Source organism: Talaromyces proteolyticus (genome assembly GCF_021365285.1).
Source record: "Talaromyces proteolyticus strain PMI_201 chromosome Unknown BGW36scaffold_4, whole genome shotgun sequence".
NCBI classification, from domain to species: Eukaryota; Fungi; Ascomycota; class Eurotiomycetes; order Eurotiales; family Trichocomaceae; genus Talaromyces; species Talaromyces proteolyticus.
Window position 1 is genome coordinate 1,987,318 of NW_025764280.1, and position 25,938 is coordinate 2,013,255.

General features: G+C 47.7%; 6 protein-coding genes across 6 annotated transcripts; 3 read left to right on the forward strand and 3 right to left on the reverse strand.

Annotated features, from left to right (window-relative positions):
• Positions 1-612: 612 nt before the first annotated feature.
• Positions 613-4,985, forward strand: BGW36DRAFT_136134 (putative cellular morphogenesis protein). Its single transcript, XM_046209400.1, has 2 exons — positions 613-4,228; positions 4,284-4,985. Exons 1-2 carry the CDS (start codon positions 754-756, stop codon positions 4,520-4,522), a joined length of 3,714 nt encoding a protein of 1,237 aa, XP_046074503.1. The 5' UTR covers positions 613-753; the 3' UTR covers positions 4,523-4,985.
• A 649-nt stretch (positions 4,986-5,634) lies between these two features.
• BGW36DRAFT_425604 (uncharacterized protein) lies at positions 5,635-7,953 on the forward strand (the record flags this gene model as incomplete). Its single annotated transcript, XM_046220139.1, has 4 exons — positions 5,635-5,740; positions 5,841-6,399; positions 6,450-7,108; positions 7,157-7,953. 4 exons carry the CDS (start codon positions 5,635-5,637, stop codon positions 7,951-7,953), a joined length of 2,121 nt encoding a protein of 706 aa, XP_046074504.1.
• A 707-nt stretch (positions 7,954-8,660) lies between these two features.
• Positions 8,661-10,585, forward strand: BGW36DRAFT_357443 (putative flavin-binding monooxygenase; the record flags this gene model as incomplete). Its single annotated transcript, XM_046213877.1, has 3 exons — positions 8,661-9,210; positions 9,281-9,879; positions 9,935-10,585. The coding sequence occupies 3 exons, from the start codon at positions 8,661-8,663 to the stop codon at positions 10,583-10,585; spliced, it is 1,800 nt and encodes a 599-aa protein (XP_046074505.1).
• BGW36DRAFT_415745 (putative UV-damaged DNA binding protein) lies at positions 10,579-14,608 on the reverse strand. Its single transcript, XM_046219327.1, has 5 exons — positions 14,290-14,608; positions 13,551-14,221; positions 11,592-13,495; positions 11,094-11,537; positions 10,579-11,036 (listed from the first exon to the last, which is right to left on the reverse strand). Exons 1-5 carry the CDS (start codon positions 14,382-14,384, stop codon positions 10,731-10,733), a joined length of 3,420 nt encoding a protein of 1,139 aa, XP_046074506.1. The 5' UTR covers positions 14,385-14,608; the 3' UTR covers positions 10,579-10,730.
• A 529-nt stretch (positions 14,609-15,137) lies between these two features.
• On the reverse strand, positions 15,138-16,150 carry BGW36DRAFT_425607 (3-hydroxyisobutyrate dehydrogenase; the record flags this gene model as incomplete). The annotated part of the gene is made up of 2 exons (XM_046220140.1): positions 15,138-15,872; positions 15,986-16,150. The coding sequence occupies 2 exons, from the start codon at positions 16,148-16,150 to the stop codon at positions 15,138-15,140; spliced, it is 900 nt and encodes a 299-aa protein (XP_046074507.1).
• A 1,119-nt stretch (positions 16,151-17,269) lies between these two features.
• On the reverse strand, positions 17,270-25,833 carry BGW36DRAFT_338652 (putative cell morphogenesis protein). Its single transcript, XM_046213017.1, has 6 exons — positions 25,649-25,833; positions 24,813-25,534; positions 24,539-24,757; positions 21,157-24,489; positions 20,020-21,057; positions 17,270-19,957 (listed from the first exon to the last, which is right to left on the reverse strand). The coding sequence occupies exons 2-6, from the start codon at positions 25,494-25,496 to the stop codon at positions 17,477-17,479; spliced, it is 7,755 nt and encodes a 2,584-aa protein (XP_046074508.1). The 5' UTR covers positions 25,497-25,534; positions 25,649-25,833; the 3' UTR covers positions 17,270-17,476.
• Positions 25,834-25,938: the final 105 nt, after the last annotated feature.

Below are 25,938 nucleotides of genomic sequence, written 5' to 3' on the forward strand. Positions count from 1 at the left end.
GGATGACGCTAGGCCGAGATGGCACGGATATGTGCCGCGTTTATTGGTCTGGTTTCGACGCTAAGGGCCACTACAAGCCGCTAAGCCCCATTCGCAATCTTACGGGATGGGCGGGCCCCTAAGGCTAATAGTTTGGCTGGGTCAGGGACCGAGACAAAACAAGCTGGCGGCCGCACTTCACCACCAGCTCCTGCCTGTTATCCTCCCTATACGACTGCCTCCCCTCAGGCTTCAGTCCAGCGGGATCTTCCCTCGTCAAACAGTGCTCGCCACAAGTCCCTGCTGGCCCGGCTATGTCTCTCGCTTGATCAGTTTGTCTCTCTGGATTGCTTTTTTTCCAACTACACCACGTTCTCTTCTCGTACACACGTCGGCTCCCCGTCTTTGGCCACTCTGGTTTCTTTCCATCAGTCTTTTCTGTCAACTGCGATTTTCTTTTCTCGTTGTTCTTCCGTATCCTTAATCAAATAATTCGACCGCCACAGGGGCCAATGATCGACGGTGTCTGTGAATGAGATTGGAATTCTCCCTTTCTGTTGCCGCATGCTTTCGCGGCCACCATAATTAATCTCTTAGGGGTTTTTTTTTCCTGAACATTCCTCGCGCTTTCCTCGCGTTCAGCACACCGACGAATTTAAAACTGGCCCTCCCCGCTAATTTCTACCGATCACATCCTCTGCCGCTTTTTGATTGAATAATAAATCGTGGACTGGCAATAAAATATCCCAGTGGTCTGTCGTCGCTATCTATGCGATGAGGATCTCCTCACTGTTGAGGTCTGCGACGGCGGCTGGAACATCCATTCTTCTCAGCACCTGCCAGGTACCAGTCGCCACTGCATTCACCGCCACTCCAGTATCGCTGCCAGACCTTGACCTCTCCCCTCTAGGCAGAGTCGCCTTAACAGGTGATTTTGATTCAATATCCATCTACTCCTATCAACAACAAACCGAGTCCCTACCGTCAACAAATGGCTCGCAATCATTGCTTACAGAACTCCCTAATGGCGTTATTGCTACATTGTCCACCGCCGACGCCGATATTCTCGCCATGTGTCCATGGACACGCAAGGATGGAAGCTTTGCAGGGTTGATAGTTGGCGGCAACTTCACAAGTTTAGGTGGCATTCAAGCACAGGGAATTGCATCCTACGACCCAACGACAAATACTGTTCATAATATGTCTGGTCTGTCTGGCACCGTAAAAACCTTATTGTGTGACCAAGAATCGGATTCGGTGTATGTTGGCGGCGATTTCACTGTCGGTAATTCGACAAACGCCATGGTTTGGAACGGATCAACTGGCTGGCAGTCCTTACCTTTTGATGGATTCAACGGCCCTATTTCGTCAATTGTGAAGAATGCAAATAGCCATTTCATCTTCGGTGGAACGTTTGATGGCTTGACAAGCTCAGGAAGCTCGGGAAATTCGACTGCGAGCTCAAATCAAAACTTTTCGCAAATCATCAATCTGTCGACGGCCAATGTTTCTAGCGATGCCCAGACAACCATTTCTGGGTTTATTGATCCTCGGAATATCATCTGTAAGACAGACGGTAGTGATAGCGCCGGAAACACATGGTTGTTGGATGATTACTCCCCGGGATTCTGGAGAGCTGATATGGGTTTTACTTTCCAACCGACCAAACTTCGTTTATACAATACCCATTACCAAGGCAGAGGTACCAAGTCATTCCGCCTCCAGCGCCTCCCTGATACTGGTTACATGAACTTGACATACACCGATTCTTCTACTGGCAACACCGTAGCATGCGACGCCTCGTGTCCACTCTCCAATGATGCCTCAGAGAAGTACCGTGATTTTGAACTCGTCAATTCTGTTGGCATGTCGGGCTTCATGATTCAGATTATGGAGTGGTATGGCCAAGGTGCAGGACTTGATGGTATCGAGATTTATCAAAACCAAATTTACACATATGCTATTAACGACTACAACGAGCCAAGTTGTGGAGTTGAGTTTCCCTCTTCGGTAAAAACTACTGGTGACTGGACAACAACATCTGGAGGCTCTTCAGCACCCTACTTGACTGGTAACGTCACCGGCTCCTCGGACTTGTCTGTTACGTTCCAACCAGATATTACACAGTCTGGCAATTACTCAATCCTTGTCTATACACCCGGCTGCTCAACTGATGGCACTTGTGGATCCAGAGGCTCTGTTAATGTGACGGCGACTTTGGGTTCTTCTTCTAGCACGCAAGCAGAACGCCCTGTTCAGACGATCAGTTGGCAGACAAACGAGTATGAAAAATATGAAACTATTTACACCGGCTACGTCGAAGCAAGTGGCAGCAATTTCCGACCTTCAGTCACTATATCACCAGCGGCCGGACAAAACAATGTGAAGGTGGTAGCATCTCGTGTCGCCTTCCATCTAATCAATGCAACCTCTACTGGGGAACTTAACGGGTTGTACGATTACGACCCTACTCAGAACTCGACCGATACTGACTTTAAAACCGACACTATCGATTCCATTGGAGCAAATCTGGATGACACCGCAACTATCAATAGCCTTGTGCAATCTGGCGACACTACATATGCGGCAGGTAATTTTTCGACTGGCTCCATGCGTAACATCATCTCTTTCACGACCAGTGGTAATGCTACTGCTCTCGACGGTAATGGCCTGAATTCACACGTGCAATCCCTTCTCCTTGCCAACGAGACACTTTATGTTGGTGGGAACTTTACCAACACCGCCCAGGGCGGATCGCAAGGTCTGAGCTATGTTGCAGCTTACTCCACAGGTAGCAAGTCTTGGTCTTCACTTGGCGCGGGAGTGAACGGTCCGGTTACTTCTGTCTTGTCATTTCCGGTGAATACTTCTGACGGCACAATTGAGACCACAATTGCAGTCAGCGGTAGCTTTGACCAGATTCTAGCCTTTGGCTCCAACTCATCGGTGACTGTCTCCGGATTTGCTGTTTGGGTTCCGTCACAGAAGAACTGGTTGGAGAACCTTGACGACTATCAGATGGCTTTCAATGGTCAGTTAATGGCAACTGCTAATGTGGGAAATAATACAACTATCCTTGCCGGCTCCCTAAAGTCCGATGGTATCTCATCTAGAGGGGCAGTCTCCTTAACAGATTCAAACCAGCTTGCTCTACAGCCCCTTCCAATCGATATCCTGGCTAGCCAAACTAGTGGTTCTGTCTCCAAAAGAGATACTACCTCCCAGAACCAGACTGGAGTGTCTATTGGGCTATTTGATACAAGCAATAATCGCAATCTTACCATCTTAGGCGGTCATTTTACCGCAAAGGATACCAACGGTTCCACCATTCAAAATCTTTTATTCTTGAATGGATCCAACAGCGATATGGTGACAGGTCTTCCTTCAGGTGTTGATAGCAGCTCGACTTTCACTTCGCTAGCTGTGCAAGATGATACCTTGTTTGCCGGTGGTGTGATTACTGGTAGTGTCGGCTCGTCTAGTCTCAACGGTCTTGTTGCTTACAACCTTGCTAATTCGAGCTTTGTCTCACCTCAGCCTCCAGCTTTAGCAGGTAGCTCCGTCACGGTAAATTCAATCACTGTGCGGCCAAGCTCAGAACAAATTTATGTCGGCGGGGTATTTGATTCTGTTGGAGCTTTGCCTTGTCCTGGGGTTTGTGTCTGGGACACCTCTTTGGGTCAATGGAGCCGACCTGGCGGAAACATGCAAGGCGTTGTGTCTTCTCTTCAATGGGTGGGAAGTAACAAGTTGTATGCTGTCGGGAACTTGACTGTTGAAAACAACAGTACAATGATTGCAATCTACGACGTTAGTTCACAAAAATGGACTGCGGTTGATGGCGCCTCACCCTCTGCAATTCCTGGTACAGTCACGGCATTTGGACCAGCAGCCACTGATATGTCATCATATTGGGTAGCCGGTCAGGCCTCAAATGGCTCGACCTTCATCATAGAATATGATGGCACGAAATTTAACAGTGTTGGGCAGCTTTTTGGAGAGTCTACATCTGTTCTTGGGTTGCAAGTTATTGGGCTTAGTAAGGCTCATGGCAGCACAAGTTATTTGAATGATGATCAAACGCTGCTTATTACTGGTCAGCTGGCCATTCCTGGGTTTGGAAACGCCTCGGCAGCCCTCTATAACGGCTCTACTTTGTCGCCCTTCATTCTGTCGACGACATCCGACGGTCAAGTCGGCAGCATTCATCAAATGTTTACCGAAAATCAGAATACCTTTAGCGGTAACAGTAAGTTCACACCGTCTTGATTTTACTCATTAGCCGACGAACTAACAAGCGATAGCCACCCACCATCTTTCTGTTGGACTTGTTATTCTTATCTCGTTTTGTATCGCCCTGGGTTGCGTCTTCCTCATTGTCGTCATTGGCATTATCTTAAACAAGATCCAAAGACATCGGCAAGGCTATGTCCGCGCTCCGACTGCATATCATTCAGATCGACCAACCAGCATGCGACGTGTTCCTCCCGAGTACCTTCTCGACTCGTTGAGACAACGTACCGCGGGAGTGCCTACAGTTTAACCTAACTGAACGATATCAAACGTATCGTCACATAGAGTTGGCATCGATTTCTTAGACTTCGCTACACTCTCTATCTCCCTCTCTTCGATCATTTGGCGTTTGGAGCATCTTCTAATACCCTACTAATGTCTAGCGATTTTATCTCCGTTGATGCAGATAAACTTCTGTGTGCAATAGTGCACTCTTTACCCTCTCTGTCAATATTTCCTCACCTGTCTACTCTCTCTAGTCTCATGTGATCTGCGAGAACCGCTATGTACATACCCGGAGATTTGTGGCATAATGATAGTAATGCCTAGAGATCGATTGAAATGCATATATTCACCTCGTCTATAATAACCAAAGGGACATGTTCGTAGTCATGATTTTAGAGCTATACAGTTCCCTTGCTCTTCAATTATGAGCCAACAGCAAGGCGTGTTTTAGATAGTTAGGCAAATCATATTCCAACAATGTATACATGAAGATTCTATGGCGATGAAAATCTCTGTAGTGAAAATGAACCGGTTCTTCTACCTGTTCTTAGAAAGCTAGTCTAGAGAAAGACATTTATAACAAATTTAATTATCCAGATTCTCACCCTGAACGGTACCTGGGTTAGAACGATGTCTTTAATGAACCGGCAGTGCCAAGCATGTGGGGTTCGTAACTTCGCGGAGTAAACCATCCCCACTTTGCTGCAAACCCGACAATGCACGTGGACAGCGCCAAACTAGACTGCCTTTTCCATTCTTGAGACTGCGTATTGTTGCATTGGCAACACATTGTGCGCGGTAGCTTTCCTAGGCGGCTGTCAAGAGCTGCGGATGCTGTGGTATCGACTTGGTCGCGCCCAGCGTCAGTCGGTATGCGATCCCGAACAGGATGGTGAGTGCTGTGTGAGCATCGACTCTATCTCTTTGGTGGAGACAATGATAGATCAAATTATATCCAGAGACAACATAACTGATTCAATTAACAGCTTAACATGTCGCGCTCGGAAGTTAAAGTGCGACGAACAATACCAGACGACTGGCGATGACCCAAAACCACAATGCTCGCAATGCCGGAAGGCGTCGAGAGACTGTCGGCCGAGCGAGGGCATTGTATTTCGTCATCAACAAAATGCTTCAATGAATAAGGATGAGGTATCCTCTGGCCGTGGTGGCTTGAATGGTTTTTACTCTTACAAAAATACGTTCGATGAGGACAGCGTATGGCTGGAAATCCCAAAAGAAGGTACGAATATTCAAATTTGAGCATGCAATTGAATCCTGGCCTCCTTGGACTGATTCCTTACTGAATAAGACGAGTATTATTGTTAACATACTTCCTACAGTAATTTTCGTGGATAACTCGGATCCCGACCTCGAGGAACTCGAAGCATCCTTGCTGGCTGCGGATTCTGATATAGATGGGCATCACACCAATGGCTGGGGCCATGAGTTCCCATTAATAGATCAGGACAGCCATGGTCTGAGTTCTCTGTCAAATGCTGCAACGCAAAGTCATTATACATTTCATGATTCCGTCGGAACACCGACAACTGATAATAGCAGGATCTCTTTAAGTCATTCGAATCTACCTGCACCAGCACCAACGACGATTTCCTCGCCAAATAAGTCGCGCGGCGTAATGCCTCCTCCCGCATCGCCATCAGTGTCGATTACATCATCTAACAATAATATTAACTTTCTACTCAATCCTTCAAGTTCGATGTCTCCCCCGATTGAATCGAGGTTAACGACGCCATTGGGAGTCAGAGATCCGTCATATACGCCCAATGCCACTACATTATCCAGAAATACAACAATCCACTCAAGATCGGAGCCAAAGGTGGAAAGTAGTCATGAAGTTGCCTTTCTCTTGAGACATTTTGCAGAAGGCCCTGGATACTGGTATGTAACATATATTAGCTAATGATATCTCATATATCTAATCGTTGTAGGATGGATCTTTTTGACATTGAAATATATTTTTCGTCTCTGGTGCCAGTCAAAGCTCTCTCAAATCCGCTGTTGAAGTACGCAGCATGCGCCTATGCAGCTAAACAGCTAAGCCGGGTACAAGGTTCAAAGCCTGTCATGGGTGGCAGATGCTCGAAACAAGCATCGATTGAACTATGGCCAGACGCCGAGAAAGTTGACTGGGAGTGGTATGGTGCAAAGTACTATGACAAAGCTATCCAGCTTTTGATGAAAGAACTACAGCATGATGCAGAAGGACCAGCTCCACTAAGCACGTTAGAGGCTTTTGGTCAATGGGAAGCGACCGAGTTAAGCAAGGGCGGCGAGCCTGCACGTAAGCGACGTAGGCGTTCTTCCAACAGCCGTTTTTCTAGCAGTCACTCTGATGAAGTGCTGGCGGCAACGGCTATTCTTTCGGTCTATGAATTTCTAGACGCCACGGGCTCCGCCTGGAACCGTCATTTGAGTGGTGTCAAGTCCCTTCTGGATATCGCCGAAGTCGGTATGATGCCGCTTGAACAGGAAAAATCCCCTGGAGGAAGTGCCATTCCACGAAAAGGCCCAGAGCGTAGCCTGCGAACGGCTACGTTTTGGAACTTTGCTCGCCAAGATTATCTAGCTGCTTGCAAGTACCACTTCAGTATTTCTATTGTTCTTTTATGGCAGCTAATCGCCTATTAAATTTTAGTTATCAACGAGTGTCAAACACGGTTAAACCCGGAGGACCTGTTATTATGGACAGAAGCTGGTCTGCAAGTCGACAGTCACGGTTTTGTTCGCCCGAGCAACACCGACGAAGAGAGTATTATGCGAGAAGACATGATATCAAACGCTCTTATTTGGCTGTTATCGAAGATTGTCAATTTCATCGGCGCCGGTGACCAGATCCATTTAACTCCGACTGGCAACCCAGCCGAACAGGGACCTATTGGAGTTTCACAAAACACATTACTTGAGCGATGGTATCAGTTGCACCTTGAGCTTGATGCTTGGTACAACGGACTACCCGATACATTCAAGCCATGTGCTAGACTTGAGCCTACACGAATTCCACACCAATTATTGAGCGATACAGAACACGCTCCCCCGTTTCCTGAGATTTGGTATAGCATGCCGATGTGCGCATCTACAATGCAGCACTACCACATGGCTCGAATTTTGTTGCTTATCAACAAACCTCACGAATCTACTGCTCGTCGAACGACTGTCACAGATAGACTCCGATCATACCGTTCAATTGAAAGCGAAGTTCGCTTCCACAGTCGTGAAATCTGCAGTATTTCAATGTCTCGAATGGATGCATCTGCGAGGATTCATTCGTTACAGCCTCTTTTTGTTAGTGGACAGTGTTTAACGGAGTTGAGCGAGCGACAGACAATTGTCGAACTTCTCAGGAGCATTGAAGCTGATACCGGTTGGGCCACGGAGTATCGAGTGAAGCAGCTTCTTCGTGAGTGGGGTTGGGATGAAGCCAATACTGTTTAATAAATAACGACTGAACTTCTTGATCCCTGGACTCTGCAGAGGGAGAGGCCCTCCACTTCATATGTTGGCATATATTATCAGAGACGTGGCAGCGTGCCATAAATGCACGCGCATGCAATTGTCTTTGGAGACAGACTTTGTCTTACCTTATGAAGTCCTGATGAATCCAGGCACTGGTTAAAATCAAGTTAAACCTTCTCGAGCGTGCCGACATGATATTGGTAAGCCACTAGTGACTTTCTGCCTCAGGGGCCCATAACCAATATAGTTAACCAAATCGATCCCCACAGCCAGAACCTCAGTATTCTTTTCATGACCATCACTTGTTCTTTTCCCAGTTTTAAAAAAGGCATCCCTCGCTATACTTTCTATATTCCGCCTATGCGGAGAACCCCGCAAAACTCCTCGGGTGGGTCAGTATCGACCACCGCAGACGGAAAGTATGCCGACCAGACTCCAAGCTTATCATATCGGCGTTGTACCGATGAACGTGGGGTTGGGAGTTTATTAGTCTTTGGTTGATTTTCTTGTGGTACATGACTCTTGTACATGTATTTCCTTTGAAGGGAAAGTTTTCCGGGTGATAGACCGATCTGGCGTCAACAAGGGACTGTCACGGATACTCAGCATATAAACCTCAATGGTCCCTCAACCCTCTAACTCCAGTCGTCATCAATATTCACTCTAACTTCACATACGCCATCAAAATGTCACAATTAGACACAGACATCCTCATCATAGGCGCAGGCATGTCCGGCCTGAACTTCGCCATCCGCCTCCAACAACTCTACCCCCATAGCTCCTATCGCATCGTCGAGTCCGCGTCTGATCTTGGCGGTACCTGGTCTGTGAACACCTACCCAGGATGTGGGTGCGACGTCGCATCGCATTTCTACTCTTTCTCTTTCGCCCTGAAACCGGACTGGACACAGAAATTCGCACTGCAGCGGGAGATCCTGGAGTATTTCCGCGATGTCGCCGAACGCTACGGTGTTACGAGACATATTGAATACGAATCAGCTGTTCAGAAGGCCACATGGGATGAGAACTATGGGGTTTGGGTGGTCGAGATCTTAGACAAAAAGACTGGTGTATCTAGGCTAGTTAGGAGTAGAGTGGTGGTATCTGCTGTCGGGGCATTGTCGATTCCAAAGAAATGTGAAATTCAGGGTGTAGCTGAGTTCAAAGGGAGACTATTTCATTCTGCGAGGTGGGATCATGACTTTGACTGGGCTAATAAAGAGGTTGTTGTCATTGGTAGGTGAAATTTTCTCATATTTCAAATACCCACATTGATACATCGATATATACTTATGATGGAATATAGGAAACGGTTGTAGTGCAACCCAATTTGTCCCAATTCTTTCTAATGGTAGCACTAAAACAAACTACATCGTTATTCGCAAAGCCGCTAAAAAAGTCACTCAATTCTCGCGTCAACCGCACTGGATCGCCGAAAGGCCGAACCCGGTCTACTCATCCCTTTTCAAATGGAGCATGCGATATATCCCACTTGCCATGCGTCTCTATCGCTTCTGGCTGTACGCAGACATGGAAAAGGATTTCTTCGGGTTCTATCTATCTACTGGCGGCAAAATCCGCAGAGATCTAACAAACACACGGATTGAATATATGAAACGCACAGCGCCAGTGAAATACCATGCTGCATTAACTCCGGCCACAGAGATTGGATGCAAACGCAAAGTCAATGATACGGATTATTTTGATTGTTTGCATAATGATAACATGGAGCTTGTTTGGGATGACCCCGTGACGACGATCACGGAGACGGGTGTCAGGACGAAATCCGGGAGGGAATTATATGCAGACGCAATAATCTTGGCTAATGGCTTCGAGACTCAGAAAGTTTTGTATCCACTAAGCTCGGAGATTAGAGGCGAGGGTGGTGTTAGCCTTGATGAACACGTACGGTTCCTCTTTCTCTTCATCATTATGCAAAAAAGCTAACAAGAGTTATCAGTGGGATAAGCTCTCCAATGGGCTCCCTCAAGCCTACTACGGCACCTGCGTCTCCTCCTTCCCCAACTTCTTCGTCATGATGGGTCCAAATACAACGACTGGCCATCTCTCCGTCATCTACTCCACCGAATGCCAAGTAAACTTCTGTCTCAGAGTCCTCAAACCCATTCTCCAACGCCGATCACCCCTCTTATCACGGACCCCGCAACTGGACAGCGTCTGCGTTACACCCGAGGCTGAAAAGCGGGATAATGCATGGATTCAGAACCTTTCGAAAGATCTCGTCTGGTCCTCCGGCTGCACGAGTTGGTACATCGACAACAAGAGCGGGAGAAATACGATGCTATATCCGGATTGGCAGTTTAAGTACTGGTGGCGCAGTGTTTTTGTGCCTACGAGTCGCGATTTTGTGTATAGGAGAAGTGTGAAGGATGTTGGTGGCTCTGGCCCGGGAGAGAAAAGGAATCGGCGTAGCTCGTGGAATGGTGTGGTTGTTTTGGCTTCGGTCGTAGGGGCTGTGGGCTTGGGTACGGGGATTGCGTTTGGAAGTGTCAAGATTAGCGGTGATATTGATGATTTGTTGAAGGATATATTGAGTGAGCTTAAGGGGGTGCGGGAGAGTGTTTTAGGTTCTTTGAAGAGTGTATTATAGATATCACTTTGGTATGTGATATAGCTTATGATGAAATTCATGTAGTCCCCAAAACATTGATGCATGTTGATAGTCATTAAACTTCCATCCTATTAATCTATCAATTGATATATTTATCCACACGATTGACTCATTGGACCAATAACTAATGTAATCTCCTCAAGGCTTCAATCATTTTCTGCACCGTCGCCAGCTCAATACTGGCACCTATTAAGCCCAGAATCTCCTCTTGGACTGGCCGCTCGCAATCCAGAAACCTCTCAATCAGCTCACCGTCAACAAATCTAAACGGCTCTTCGGCCTCACGCACTGTCGAGCGGAAAGCTCGGAATTTGTTGAACGACATTTGACCTGGAGAGTCAACGTAGGCAGCGATTGTAGTTTGAAGACGCATGAGGAAGTCTTGATGTTCCGGGTTGATGATTGCAAAAAGGTATATTGATCCTTCGACCTGTATTTCCAATCATCAGTATCGAAGGCAAATTTAATTGTATATAATTAAACATACCGTCCCTAGGAATGCCTTCGGAGTCACGGCAACCGTGGAAGTTTGAGGGATGTGGACTGGTCTGATCCTGTTTACCATTTCACCGAGAAGCAACTCACTGGTTACTTCTAGGCGTCGTCGATCTTCGTCTGTAACGCCATCCACGTTCCGGCGAAGCACAATGAGGTTCCCTTCAGCATCGCTGACAAGCCATTGGTTCAGTCCAATATCTGCAACTGCTGTGGTCCATACAGTTGCAAAGTGACGGGCTACTTCTTTTGCTTCTTCTTGAAACTGCTCATTTTTACCACTCTCGACAACAGAGATACTCTTCATAAGATCGGCAACAACAATCGTATTGCCATTAACAGTAAGGTCAATGGGCGCCGTCGACGTTCGGTACACGGCGGATTTGACCAGTTGAATTTTTCCGAATCGTTGCTGCTCAACCTTGAAGACAATAACCTAAGTTTATATTAGCAATGGCGACATTATTACCCTCCAGATTGTTCAACTTACAGTCTTGATAAGAGCAGCAACGATCTTGTCGCCCATCATAGCCAACGCGCGACATGCTCCTTTGACAGGGTGGTCCGTAACCAGATTTAGTTTTCTATTTGGATCAATTTCAAACACGAGAATACGTCCTCGAATCGACTCTTCCCCTTCGTCATCCAAATATGCGGTGCCAACAATGAACCGATCCCTGGAAATTGACTGTCCTGTTTCATCTTTTCCAGAAGGTATTTCAGCACGTATCACACTTTCAACCAGCTCATCTTGATTCAGATCAAAGGAATCTAGCTGTCGGAACATTATTTCGTCGGCCAGCACAAATTGACTCTCCACTAATTCTGCGCCATCTTGCAACGTGCGTTTAATCGTCCCGATACCAAACGCTTTCTCCGTAGGAGAATATGCCACTCGTCTAACAGTGGCCCCAATTGGTAATGTCTGGATCTGCGTAGTGCGCTCTTTGTCTACAAGTGCTATTTTCAGATCGCTTGCCGTTGCAACTGCAATAGAGTCGGGATAGGCCTCCGTATTGAAATAGCAGACTCGGGTTGCGCCTTCAGAGTTCACTGCCGAGTAGATGATCCGGCCCTCAGAGCCGTATATCAGACTAGGATGCTCGCATGTTGCAAATACATTGAATAGCCCATCACCACGAGGAAGTTTCTTGAACGTTGGTTGCTCCGAGCCAAGGATTAGTTTGTTTATACCGGTTAACGAGTGGTTGCTCGCATCATAAGAGAATGTCACAACACTACCATCTGCCATGGAGACAAACAGAGTTGACGGACTGTCTGGCAAAATAGCAGCTAAGACAACGGCTCGTGGGAAAGCCTCGTGAGCAGTCCCTAGCGATTCACTTTGCAGTTCATTTAATTCTTGCAAAGATAGAACAGACACTTGCGCTCTTTGTGGAAAAGCTGTGATACATATCCGTGAGGGCGATGATGGGATCGTAACACCGGAGATCTGATTGTCCTTGCCGAAGTCCTTTTGCGAGATGACCTTGAGATCACGCTTTACTTCCAAAACAAACAAAATCTGACCTCCTACAACGAGAATGACGTGCTCCTCGTTTGATGAAGCGGATGTAATTGTCTGGCAATCCGGTGACCAATTTGTGGTAACCATCCCACTCTCAACCTCAGCTATACTCGCGCCACTTTCCGTAACATGTAAAATGCGACCCCCAGATAGATTGCACGACAACAAGGTATTCTCTGACAAGTTCAATCCGAAAAATTCATCTAGCTCTTCAACTTCACCTTCGGGGCTGAAGGAAAACACCCGCGTCTCGTTGACAAAGGTAACCACAAGAGTGTCTGAAAAGTTCCCTGTACTAGAAACTTGGAGTGACCACATATCGGTAATGTGCTCCATTTCTCCCAATACACCTAGCTCTTCCATACCCACACCACTTCGCACACTCCGTAAAGTTCCGTCGTTAAAGGCACCAGACCCAGTGACTATGCGAGCCTGGCCGGATGAGAATTCGTGGGTATAATTTTCCCCTTCCCGGGTACCAAGATCCATGATGGTGAAATCCAAAATAGGCGCAATGTTAGACAAGGTTTGAATAACTTCGAAGGAGCCATCACCGATGCGAATAACTTGGGAATCACCTTGGTGGGATCCAACGAAAGTTACACCGGCACCTAAATAAACCAGAACTGATGCTCGCGAGGTCTGCCCGAGGTAATCTATCTTCCAGCCTTCCACCTCGTTTTGAGTATCCAGTACCAACATCAGGAAATACAATCGACCGTAGTCATCAGCAAGTAGCCATCGTTGGCCATCAACCCGTTCCCATGCAACAAATATCGTAGCCTCGTCAAGAGGTCTGGAAATCGTTTCGTTACTAGCATCATCAATGTACTTAATAGAAGTTTCTCCCAAAACCAAGAGCCCCCCTAAAGTCCATCAGTAATAATTTACCATCAACAATTTAGGATAAGCGGGGCTCACCTAGAGGCGCTGGAACTGGTATCAAATGCGAAGCTCCCAGATCCAACTCTTGAGCAAAATAATCCGTGTCTTGAAAGACAGGTTCTGTGGGGGCCTCGAAATTGAGTTCTCTAATTTTCAGCTGGACTTTTCGCTGGTTATCTTCGTGAAGTAGTGCTAAACGCGGATGTGCTTTGCTCTCAACATGTAGGAAGGCGGACGACCGAACCATAAGCTCATCAATCCTCGTGATCATGGGCTCGCCCAACTCTCCAATCTGGATTGGGGGTTCGTCCGGATTACTATAATGCCCAGTGCTGATTACTGGCGGCTTCCCTCGTCTCTTATGTGCTTGTACTATTGGTAGGACGGTGATAATGCCTTCGAAAATTTCCAACGTCATAAATTTTCCACTCGGGTCAATCAGACAGCGGTCGCCATTCTGGGTCTCTCGAGATGCCTTGTCGGCTAAATCAACATAACTCCTCTCTGTACGAACGATTTTCTTCTCGCTGTCCCATTTTAATGTGAAGTATGTATTCTGATCAGTGCCGACGAATAAATGATCGGTCGTCGAATTAGCCGGTACTGGCAGCCGTGCCAGCATGGAAACCTTTGCATAAAGCGCACGAGAACTTGTCAACGTCAGGCCATCGGGGGTGAGCGAGTAGAATTCAAGGCGGCCTCCTTTGCTAAACCCGATCAATGGGCAGTCAGCATTTTCCATCACAGGATAGACTGGCACTGGGAATATACGTACGCGACAACCAGGCAATCTTCCTCCGGTTGGAAGAACTGAAGCTTCAGCGCGTGTCGAACGCTGCTCGCGCGGTGAATTGGGACGACATAGGCCATGATTTGGCAGATCCCAACTCCCAGGATTTCAAATCGAGGCGGTCCCGCAGGGAATCGTGGGCGCTGCGAGTCGCTTAGACGGCAACAGTCGACCGGTGGTAGAAGGCTTCAAGTGGCAGTCCCTCAGAGAAAGAAAGTAATAAGATCAGATATTTAATATTATGATCTTGACCTTGGTATTTCTCTGGCGACAACCTGCGTGGTAGAGTTTGTGAAGGACGAGCGATAGCGCAAACAGGCCGATAAACGAACGGGAGATGACGTCCGGGCTTCCCTAACCCGCAGTTGCACCTTAGCTCCAGCTATCAATTAGCTGGTCCGATAACTCCGGGATCGACCAACATTGTTTTTTATATACAATGTACATTTTACCTTTGGACATGCTCGATTTATGTTTGATTCGCTCGAAACGCGTGTTCAATGAATCGGTTTTCTGTGCTGTAGCTTGTTTAATTTCAGCATGGTCATTGATCAAAGCTTCAGCCGGTACTGTCGAAGCCTACGTATTCAAATGCAATGTGATACGATCTGAATAAATATTGCACTACTTGTCAGAGCCTTGAGAGACACAGTAATCGGCAAGGTCAGGCCTCAAACACCGAAAAAAAGAAATATAAATCTTCCAAACCCCGAATTCCGTTCGATAGGAAAAGAAAAGAGGAAACAACTCCATTTCATATACCTCTCAAGGGTCAAAGAACACACAGATGGAAGCGAATATGAAAACAAACAAAATGGTATCCAATGAAGGCGCTATCGAGAAATCTCCTGCAAATATTTATAAACAACCGAAAAGTCCTTTCCGGGGTGTGCGTCGTCCACAGCGTCGTATAACCCACGAGCTGTTGCAGCCAGCTCTAAAGGTGTGCCCGACTCTTGGGCCGCTGCGATTGCCAGTTTCAAGTCCTTCCTCATGAGACTAATTCCGAATCCGCCGTCGTAGTTGCGAGAAGCGGGGGCCTTCTCGACAACTCCAGGGACAGGGTTGTTGACTTCGCTAGGCCAGCAGCGACCAGTCGACGAGTTGATCATGCTAGCCAGGGCCTTCGGGTCTAAGCCCCATCGAACTCCGAGATTCATCGCTTCGGCCACTGCGATATTATTGATGGCGAGTATGTAGTTGTTGGCAAGTTTGCCGCTCACCCCGGCGCCTTGTTCGCCCAGATGCCACGCATTCTTGCCCAGGTGAGCCAAGACTAGTTTGACGCGCTCGACCAAGGCGCCTGTTTTGGAGGAAGCTCCGAACATGAATGATAACGTGCCAGCTTCAGCGCCAACCACTCCCCCAGACATAGGTGCGTCAACAAAGCGACCATGATTTGGTGCTTGGACAGCATATGCCACTTCTTTCGACGAGGCTGGGTCGATAGTGGAAGTGTCGATAAAGAGGCGCTCCCGCTCCAACGTCGGTAAGGGACCAGGTTTGAGAATTGAGTGAAAGACGTGTTTTACATGAACTGGCTCAGGGAGACTGGTGATGATTGTATCCTATTTATAGATCAGAATTAGCCAATGTGTTACATTTGGTCGCAACGATTTTTGAAAGCATTGATTGTAAAACTGGTATAAGAGAAGTCGGAAGGAAGATAAAGGCAGCTTACTGATTTCTCGGCCAGCGCTCTCGCGCTGTCCGTAATCTCAACAGCATTTGCGCCTGCGCCGGCAGCTTTAGCCTCGGCAGCAAACTTTTGCATAGTTGCTTCGTTGACATCATGTACAATGAGAGTATCTGACGCAGGGATCTTTGCACGGAGATTCCGTGCCATTGGATAACCTATTCGAGTCCTGTTAGCAATCGTTGCGCGTAAATCACGTAGTCGACTACTTCAGAAAGCGGGAGAAGCAGCATCGCGCGCGGGGTTGCGACACAACAGGAATGTCGGCACGCGATCTGCGCAACGTAGGCTAGGCAGTGTGACAGAAGGGACCGAGGGGAGCAAACTTGGAGAATCAGAGCTTACCCATTCGACCTAGCCCTATAAAACCCCATGTCATATCTCGTTGCGTAGTTGTGGAAAAGCATCGTTGGGAGTAAGCGTGGCAAGCCACTCTCCGCAAGGGCAGAGCACGTGCGGGGATCATGATGTCGGTAGCGGATCGAGGGGAAGTCGCAGCGAAACGACGCGCTCGCTGAGTTTTATCTATAAGCTCAAGAGAAAGAAGACTGGCGAGCAGTGAAGATAGAGAGGAGATGAGGAGTGGAAGAGGAGAGAGGAGAGAGAGAGAGAGAGAAACAGGCGCACAGATAGACGGCAGCGCCAAAAACAGCAACGGCGGAGGCTTGGGTGTAACGGCCAGCAGGCTAGCAGCAGCAAGAGGGATTTATAGCTAATACCACCGCTTCAAGGACGTTTTGGGAACAAATGAAGCATGGCAGCCAGCGGTCATTGGGTCTCTTGAATGTGTTGCGGGGGCTCAGCCGGGACAGACTGCTCCGTCAGGAACCAGGGAGGTCACTCGGAACCCCGGTTCTTGCCGAGGTGCTCGAGTATCTCACGGATGGACCACTGCGAGGCCGTACAAAGAGCACAGTGGACTGTAGACGTGGCGGACCGGACGTGCCGGTCTTGTCGGTGCCTGCTGCGTCTGCTGTATGGGAAAGCAGAGCCGTACATCCTCCATTGATGTCCGGAGAACGGTGCGAAAGCAGGGCCCAACCAGACGGCAGCGATGCATGCGGGGAAAAACTGGGCTGGAGGCCTGGCTGGCGGCGGCCTCAGGCTGTCAGCTCCACTTGGCCCAAGTTAAGCCTAACTAATTAAGTAAGCAATTAGTGACAATCCGGCTAACTCCAGCCCGCCGCCAGCCGAACTCCGCGGGTGTCGGGTATATTTTATTTCAATAGGATCAGTAATACACATTACAGCTCTTAGATGGGGATGAAATGAATTGAATCGTATGGTATAGTATGTATGATATGTTCATATGCACAGTTAGAGACTACAAAATCTGTCCGAATATGTATAAGAATGAGAAACGCCGGAGAATGGGAATTGAGCCTTTCCCTTGTGCGCCAAGCATGATTTTAATATGCGCCGTCAAATGAAAAAAAAGTTGTAGTACAGATACCAGCTTATAATGAACAAAAAGCATCACGCTCCTCCCTGCCCTGGGGACGTTGGGCTATTCACCGAACCCGTGAGGAATTCTGCAGGAACTTTGGGCACTCGTGGAGAGTTCGCCGTCTGAACAGCTGCTCGTTGCTGAGCCCGTAAAAGATCTCGTTGCCGCTCCTTGTCGCGCGCAGAAGCGGTGCCGCCGGTTAGACGCCGCATGCCACTGCGGATCATTGACTCGAGAGATGGCGCAGTCTCGGACCCCTTCCGCGCTGTAGTTGACGATGCACTACGTGCTGGACCTTGAAACCCCCCTGTCCGCTCATCAACGTCTGAGAATCCCTCCTCGAGCTCACTGTCCGAGAAGAACGTGGCTTCCATTGTCGGGATAGTTGTGGAAAGGCTCGATTTGTGATGTGCAAGGTGGTTTGCCGGTGAGGTTACTGATCGGTTATGCATCGCTGGTCGTATGGTGGCGCCGAGGCCCGGTACGGCTGCACTTGTTTGAGAAAGTGGTGGTGAGCCAAGATTTAACATGCCGTCGAGTCGAGTTGGGGGGCGCGATGTCTCCGCGAGGCCGTTATGGAAAGACGACGAGGAAGGTGTTCGAGCAAGGGATTTGCGGAGAATCGGCGCTGTCTGTTGATCGTAGAGGCTTGCTGGAGTATCCACAAAATTGCCAGGGAACCCACGTAGACCTGAAATCATAACAAAGGATGAATCCACTCCGTCGGTTTCGTCAAAGAAGTCATCCAAGCTATCAAGCTTCTGAACAATATCGCCCATGTTTCCGTCCGTCTGAGTATCGATCGATTGCATAGTATCAGCCCGCATTGATGGGAAGTATGATTCGTTGTACTCGTCAAAATGGAACTCCACTTCAGGAGTTGCAACTCTTTGTGCTTCCGTTCGATCAGCTTCGGCACATGTGTAGAACACGGCGTGCACATTGTGACGAGTATTAGCCGATTGAGACGCAGGAATGGGGATAGACCACCCGGTCGGTTCCGGAATTCCGTATAGACTTTGAACACGTTCGTACTGCTTTCGAATAGCGCGGGAAGAAGACGAAGATGCCATGCTCATTCGTAGATGCTGCCGTTCAAGCGGATTACCAGAAACTTCCATGATGTGATCCATAACCTTGAGTGCCTGAGGGCAAAGTTCAGTCTGCAGAAGTCGCAGTAGAGGAGAAATCAGATCCGGTCCGTGACAAGTGACCTCGGAGCGCCGCATGTTCATTTCCGGAATCAAGGCACACAAGATACTCATGACCTTGATGCGGAACCATGTCGTAGTATTCGTCAATAGTCCCATGACAAATACCAAACTATACACCTCTTGTTCTGGGAAGTAGTGGGAACGTATTTCAGAAACAATATGCTGTAAAAAATCCTGCTCCTTCTTCCACTGAGTATTAGCTAGTCCGATTAGACAGGCAGCAAGTCCCTCTAAACCATATCGCTCGGCAACTTTGCCTAATAGATCAGCCCTGTCCAAGATTTTTGGGTCGCATTCCTCGACGTCGAACTGACTAAGGAAGTGAGGTAGGTTTGCCAACATGGCAAAAAGTAGTCGGTTGCTACCCCCGATGATGGCATTGTCTGGCAAGGCTATCAGCCGATGCAGTAGACTTAGTGTTCCATATAATGACTTCGATGACTTCAGGCCTTTGTACACCAAGTCTTGGATACCACTAAAACCGCCTTCCCACAGTGGAGGTTGATTCTCCATTAGTGTACTTACGACATTTGCGTCACTCATATCGATCCTGTCTAGTAGTTTTTCGAGCATGCCAATACTCTCGATAAACTCTGTCTCATGTATAGTATTGAGACATGCACACGTCGTCCAAAAAAGCTGAGGATAACGCATGAGATCCCCTGGTGCGAGAGAACTTATTATCACCTTGAGGGTGGTCAAAATCTCCATCGAAAATGTTTGATAATCGGTTTCTTTGTCAGCGATGGTATTTGAGAGTCGAGCCAGCATATCAGCTAGCATTCTTGGTTCAAGAGATGTTGAGATGCAGCGGAAGATCTGAAATGATCGACAAGCTAAATGGCGAACGGGACACGAGGTAGCCCAGCTTAAAGCTTCCTTGGACCAACTATCACCGATGTCGTCAAAAGTCAAGCTGAAGAAGTTGACAACCTCTCGTGTAACAAGGGCCATGGCCGTTGGCACTTTTGCTCCCTCATCATCTTCGTCTTTACCAGTATTATCTTCATATTCCCAGATCATTGAAGTTTCGCTTTTTCGAATCGACTCCACGAAGTCCTCGATGGCTTTTCGGCTGTCGGAAGCGGCTTCATCTTGTATCTTTGACGCAACGAGCTCATGTATAAGATGCACAAGCATTTCTCTTGCTTGTTCCTGGACTGTAAGGTTATAATGATCCCAGAGTATCAAAACCACGTGTAATAGTTTGACAACATCGTCAAGAGCCAGAGTGACAGGGGCAACCATTAAATCTACGAGGAAAATCATTGAAAGCTGTCCCAATGACAGGCCGGCCTAAAAGAAACCAAGTCAATAAAATAATTTAAAACTTCAAGACCAAAAAATTGAAGCCTTACCTGCTTGTTCCCTATTGGGAGGACCTCATCCAAATCGGCGACATAGGGTAGGCCTCGATTGTCAGGCGGTGTGACTACGGTATCCTTTCGCTCTTGTACCATATGTTTCGGCGCAACATGCAACAAGAAAAATTCGATGACTTTAGATCCTGCTGGGGTGGAAGACAGGAAAACCACGATTTGCTTTGCAAACTCAACGAAGTTCTGCTCCTTGCGATCTAGACAGAGACCAATGATGAAGTCGAGTACAACTTGCACATTGCCTCCATGTGGGCCGGTGGCTAATGCTTGCCAAAGAGCCTGCACCTCATTAGGTAGGATGCTGCTGCGACTAATAGTGATTTCGAACAAGTTTGCAAGTAGCATATAAGAGTTGGCTGTGAGTTGATTGTTGGGGTCGATTTGCAATTCCATTATTTGAATCCATGGCAATACTGCTGTCACAATATTGCGTTGTCCGTCAGGGGAGAAGGTCCGGAAGTGCAAGCAGAACTCGGAAAATATGATGAAGGCCAGATCACCATGTTGTGAGGCGAGTCGCTTAGATATCTCAAACTGGGCCAGCTTATAGACAGCTGTGGTCTTGTCAGAAATGCTGATATCAAAATCCTGCAACCGGGAGCTCTTCTGTTGTCGCTCCTCTAAAGTACGAAGGAGTCTTGCAGACTTCATCCGAATTTCGCGTTTCTCATTCCCCAAAGTGTATAGGACAGCGGCAAGAATTCTCCAGAATGCTAGGGAGTAATTGGTCTCTTCAATAAGAACTTGGGCGACAACTTCGAAATAGCTTTCAAGGGGCTTATGAGGATCAGACGTGTAAGTTTTGCGAGGTTCTGACATATAGCACTTTTCTACCGTTCGCTCAAGTAAATATGAGTATTCTTTGTTGTGAATGATCAAGTTCTTTAGTGCCCGTTGGCCAATAGCATGCAACTTGTCACTCATAGTTTCAAAGATACTGTCAATCCATTTCAATATTCGGGTGACATCAAATTGGAGAACTGAGCCACCTTCTGTAATTGTGCTGATTGGCCCGGCCTATCCATAAAATCATTAGCTTCCTTTCAAGAAATTGATGTAACAGAGAAAAAGGCAGTAAATTATGCAATGATAGCGAAAGTATAGGGCTCGACTTACGCATAACGATGCCATAGCACTTAGTGCAGCTACGCGAAGATTCTTCTTTTCTATTTCCATCGCTGCTGCTGTATTTCGTATCTCCCCGGTCTCCTGCTGTTGGGCAATAGCAATCCTTCTCATGTTTTCTTCACGCTGAGCGATTTCTTTTTGGCTGGGTGAGTATCCACACCAATCCTCCATTAATGAAAAAGCAGATTTGCGGGATTCAAATGACAACCAGCGGGAGGGCTCTTTAGACCGATTGATACCTTCAAAAAGCTCCTCCATGAGACCACAATAATGGGAACGTAGGCGTTGGAAACCCCAATCAATCTGCACCTCAGCATCACTCAGGAAAATACGTAAGTCCTTTGCGTATGTGATAAGATTGTTAACAATCCAGTCATCATTGAAAACATCTGGCTCCTTGAGAAATGTGGACGTAAGTTTGTACACGTGGGTGACTTCAGTACGTAGACGGTCAGTCTTTCGGCTGCGGCGAGGGCTGCTAGGGGTCCGAGTATGGGTGCCAATCCGGAGTTTAGCCTCTTCATTGCATGTCGTTACCGCATATTGTAAAGACTCGAGAAGTGTGCGGTAAAGACTCTTGTTAATCGAGCCCAATGCTGCAACAACAGCATCTCTGATCGAGTCAAGCGACGCAGACAACAACGGGATTACAAAAGCAAACAAAGCTCGGGCAGAGCCAATTTTATCCTGTGCAGTTTGTGTCGCTCTAGAAGTCTTACGAGCGTGCTGAGCGTTGGCTAGTTGGCTCTGAGACTGTGCCCCGACACTATTAAGCGTCGTGCAAGCCATAACTAGGTATAGCTTCCACTGTTCAATCATGATCTCTGCAGGACTACTAGCTCTACCTAACGTTGTTCGGCCCTGCATGACATCAAGAGAGCCATAATATTGATGACGAGGCATCTCAGCGAGAGAGGTAATGGTCTTATGCATGTGTACGAGCCTGGCGCATACAATCTCCCGGGCAAGCGTGACCGCAACAGGGCATGTGTCAAATGTGACGCGAATTATGTTAGGAAATACCTTAACCCAAAGCGTGGAGTCGTACGAGACTTCGCTGTTACACAATTCGATTAATGTGTTCTGCGATGCACTCCTCCTCTTTCCCTTATGTAGACGACTCCTTTCTGCAACTGTAAGCTGCTCATCATTCAGGTCCATAATTTGGTGAGAGTCCGCTTCTAGAATTCGAATTATTCTTGTGCTTTCTTTGCCAAGAGCACTATCAAATTCCGTGACTAGCCGCAGCACCGATATTGCGAATCCGCGCACTCTTCGTGACTGGGAACACAAGAAGAAGAGACCGTGTGCTTCGATTTCCTCAACATAGGCAAGGACACTAGACAAATCAAGCTGCAACGCTCGAGTACCGGAACCGGTGTTACTTTCAGAATGGTCGGATGAGGCTTCTTTCGTCTTTTGCTGGATTTCTTCAATCCAGATTCTCAAGAGCTCAACGTACAAAGTCAATGTCGACTCAATATGACCAGGCCCTAGCATTCCTTCGTCCGACATTGTCGAATATCTTGCGTCGAAATTAAAAATGAACCGAGCAAATCCAATGATGACTTGCTGAGCATGTGTTTGGCGAGCAATGGACTTGAGGGACTCGGCTGATGACCTGGCTATATTCGATTGCACATGAGCTGTTCCTGTGCAGAGGAGATTAATCAAAGAATTGAAAGGGATCTGGTCCGATAAGCATCTGGGAATCGTTTGCACAGCTACGTGTAGAAGATCGTAGAAACTCTGTTTCTGGTCTATTATCGTTGAGTGATCGTCGCGTCGAGCGAAGCTGAATGCCTCTGATATGGGTGTCTTGGGTGTTGAACTGCCGAATTTTTCGTCAAGGGCCGCCTGGCCCCCAAAGGTGTTATCACAGAGTAAGGTGATTTTGCCTAGAACTTCACAAAATCTTAAATAATAGCCTCTCGCCAAGTCGTTGAGTTTAGAGGTGTTCACCGGTCGTGATAAGGTAAGGCCATTAGCAGGTAGCGAAATGGATTTAGGGTCCGCCAAAAGCTGCGGTCGAGGAGGAAGAATAAAATTTGGAATGTCAACAAAGTGCGTTGATATAGGCCCAGCTGGAAAAGGCGGATAGAGTTGATCGCCATTTTCTAGGTCGGTCATTATGGCGAGAAACGACCTAATTCCCAACACCATTTTTTCGGGTTCCATCTGCTCGATTTTGAGTTCCCTTCCAGACATGAAGAGGTCTGAGTTTATCAATGGGAAAATGATGTTTCTGAAGCACAAATCTGGAAGTTTGAAACCAGTCATTCTTACGAGTTGAATCAATGGCTCGACCACGGCAGGCTCAGTTGTGAGATACGTTCTCTTTCCTGGAGGTAAGGCGACCTTGATCACCTCATCAACTCTCCGAAGGGTCACGTTGGGGGGGTCTGGGTATCTAAACAAATAGGTCCATAATAGTCGACATAAAGCTTGAAGCGCTAGCCCTCGAGTAGGTCGATCCTTTAGGCGTGCAGGCAGACTCATAGCCAAGGACATCCATTGACCAGCAAAAGCGTCCTTGGAAGAGACACAGAGCAATACACTGTATATAGGAAAAACTGTCATCCAATGTCGAGGCTTAGCTAACATTTGTGAAAGACGAGGCGTTATTAATTCCAAGAATTCTTTCCATCGTGAGTGCGCAAGATCGCAAGCGGGGTTCGCGGCGACCGCAAGCAAAACTTTCTCAATGATATAGCAATAGGCCTGTTTGACCCTTTGTCCATGAGAATTGACAAATAGTCGAGCTAATGAACGCATAAAATCACACGTGCTGGTCCACGCTTCTGCGGGATAAGTTTTGATACTGAAGTGCCTCATTCCCAAGATTAGCAATTCCACTTTCGCATCGAACTCTCTGGATTGCCCTCGGGCAATAGCATCTTTTTCATATCGCTCAAGTTCGACGAAGTAGCGCGCGGTGACCCTCGTAAAGTTCGTTTCGCTCATCTTACCCAAGAGTTGTCCGTATATTCGCCAATTAGCCATCCGTAGCGGTGAGGCTGCAATTTGCTCCGGATCCACGGTCTTAAGCTGCCCGAAGACTATATCTTCCAATCGCTCTGTTATATCATTTCCGATAGCGGCCAAGCTACTTTGATTGAATATTTCAATCAGAACTCGGCAGACTAAATAGACCGACACTGTGGCCTGGCGCTCGGCTAACTGTATATCTTCTTGTGTCTGTATAAGAGTTGGTTTTGGTTGTAGATTCTCGCTATTTGATTCGGCTTCGACATTGCCTACATGGATAGGTTCTGTGTTTCGGCGGACAATAGTTCCGTTCTCGGGAACAGTGGTCTTCTTCTGAACAGAGTATAAGCATAATTCTAGCTTTCAGAGGGAGTTGGTTTACCTGTTTAGCGGTGACTGCCGCCTCTCCCTTTTTCTTTCTCCATAACATTATTGTGTCAATCAAAGGCTTTGGCTTTTGGCGAGCGATATGACCCAGAGCAGAAATGCACTGGTCAAAAACCGGATCCGCACCTTGGCCGCAGATCTCTTCAACGGGCGCTTCGACTTCAGCGACTCGAATGATGCTTTGATTTATCTTAGTGTCGGCATGGGCCACAAACTGAAAGAGATAACTCGCATTAGCCAGCATCATAATGCACGTAAGGTCCACCTACCGAGTTGAAAAGATGATGCAAAGCGTATTCGCCGACTGTTTTAATTTCCGGCTTTGAAATAGAGCGACTCTGAGAGCGGCCTCTGCGACCTTCTCCACTGGACGATGTGGTTTGAGGTGTAGTACTTTTTTCTTTCACGGGACGTCCTAGATCATCATCTTGAATTGTGCTGAGGCCATGGCCTAGACCGCCGTTCCCATTACCCGAATGCGCCGAGGAAAGTTCGGGCTGCTCTACTCTGCTCGCAAGTGATAGGTCTGAATTCGAAGAGAGAGCATTCGTACTACCTAACCCAGCCGAGGCAATAAGCTCTGGGCTTAAAGGACTTGTGGAGGACGTATAACTCTTATTTCGGAGATGCTGGATGCCATGAACGATCGACGTCTTACGATGGTGTCCATATGTAGAAAGAGAAGGCTTTCGCTCAATGGTACCTTCTTGGCGACCGGCGTTGGGCTCAGGACTCTTCGAATGAGATTGACCAGGACTTCGGGATTGGGCTTGAAGTGTCGAGAGACCTCGAGTCGAAGTATCGGCCGGCCGTCCCCTCGCCAGAGTAACGGAGGGTTCTCGACTATGCAGACCGTTGAGGCCCGGCGAGGGTCCGTTTCTTGCGAGTCTGTCAGGCGGCGAGGCCGGGTTGTGGTGCGACATGATAGGAGACTCGTTGGAGCTGAGGGGCATCGTCGTGGGTGCAGCTGCCCGACGAGGATGTTCAGTCGCTGCAAACGAAACTCAATTAATACCCATGTTTTTCATAATACCGCAAACTCGTCACATCTGATGATAGCCGACTATGCACGCGGCGAGGGAGCTGGGATGGGTGTGGCACTCACGGGTGACTTGTGGTCTAGAAACCGCCTACCATCGCACGGTAGTCATTGGAGTTCATCAACGTGGAGAAAATAACGACCATTTCTGAATGGCGCGCATTAGGGTGTTGGTCGTGTCTGGATTTTCTGTAGAAAAAAATCTAAAGCAGTGGCGCTGGCGCTGGCGTTGGTGTCGTCGTAGCTTGTTGCTGTTCCTTGCAGACTCGGGCAGGGAGGGCAGTTGCAGCTGCTAACGCCGGCGCTATCGCCCTTTGCTATCGCCGCGACCCTCCTTAGTCATCTAAACCAACCTT

What these genes read in the sequence shown, in the direction of transcription:
- BGW36DRAFT_136134 (XM_046209400.1), top strand. Translation starts at nt 754, where the DNA reads ATGAGGATCTCCTCACTGTTGAGGTCTGCGACGGCGGCTGGAACATCC. An exon ending in GAATACCTTTAGCGGTAACA is followed by an intron (nt 4,229 to 4,283) that starts GTAAGTTCACAC and finishes AACAAGCGATAG; the next exon opens with CCACCCACCATCTTTCTGTT.
- BGW36DRAFT_415745 (XM_046219327.1), bottom strand. Translation starts at nt 14,384, where the DNA reads ATGGCCTATGTCGTCCCAATTCACCGCGCGAGCAGCGTTCGACACGCG. An exon ending in GAAGATTGCCTGGTTGTCGC is followed by an intron (nt 14,222 to 14,289) that starts GTACGTATATTC and finishes GATCGGGTTTAG; the next exon opens with CAAAGGAGGCCGCCTTGAAT. An exon ending in ACCAGTTCCAGCGCCTCTAG is followed by an intron (nt 13,496 to 13,550) that starts GTGAGCCCCGCT and finishes GATGGACTTTAG; the next exon opens with GGGGGCTCTTGGTTTTGGGA.
- BGW36DRAFT_338652 (XM_046213017.1), bottom strand. Translation starts at nt 25,496, where the DNA reads ATGCCCCTCAGCTCCAACGAGTCTCCTATCATGTCGCACCACAACCCG. An exon ending in TGCATCATCTTTTCAACTCG is followed by an intron (nt 24,758 to 24,812) that starts GTAGGTGGACCT and finishes TATCTCTTTCAG; the next exon opens with TTTGTGGCCCATGCCGACAC. An exon ending in CGGCAGTCACCGCTAAACAG is followed by an intron (nt 24,490 to 24,538) that starts GTAAACCAACTC and finishes TACTCTGTTCAG; the next exon opens with AAGAAGACCACTGTTCCCGA.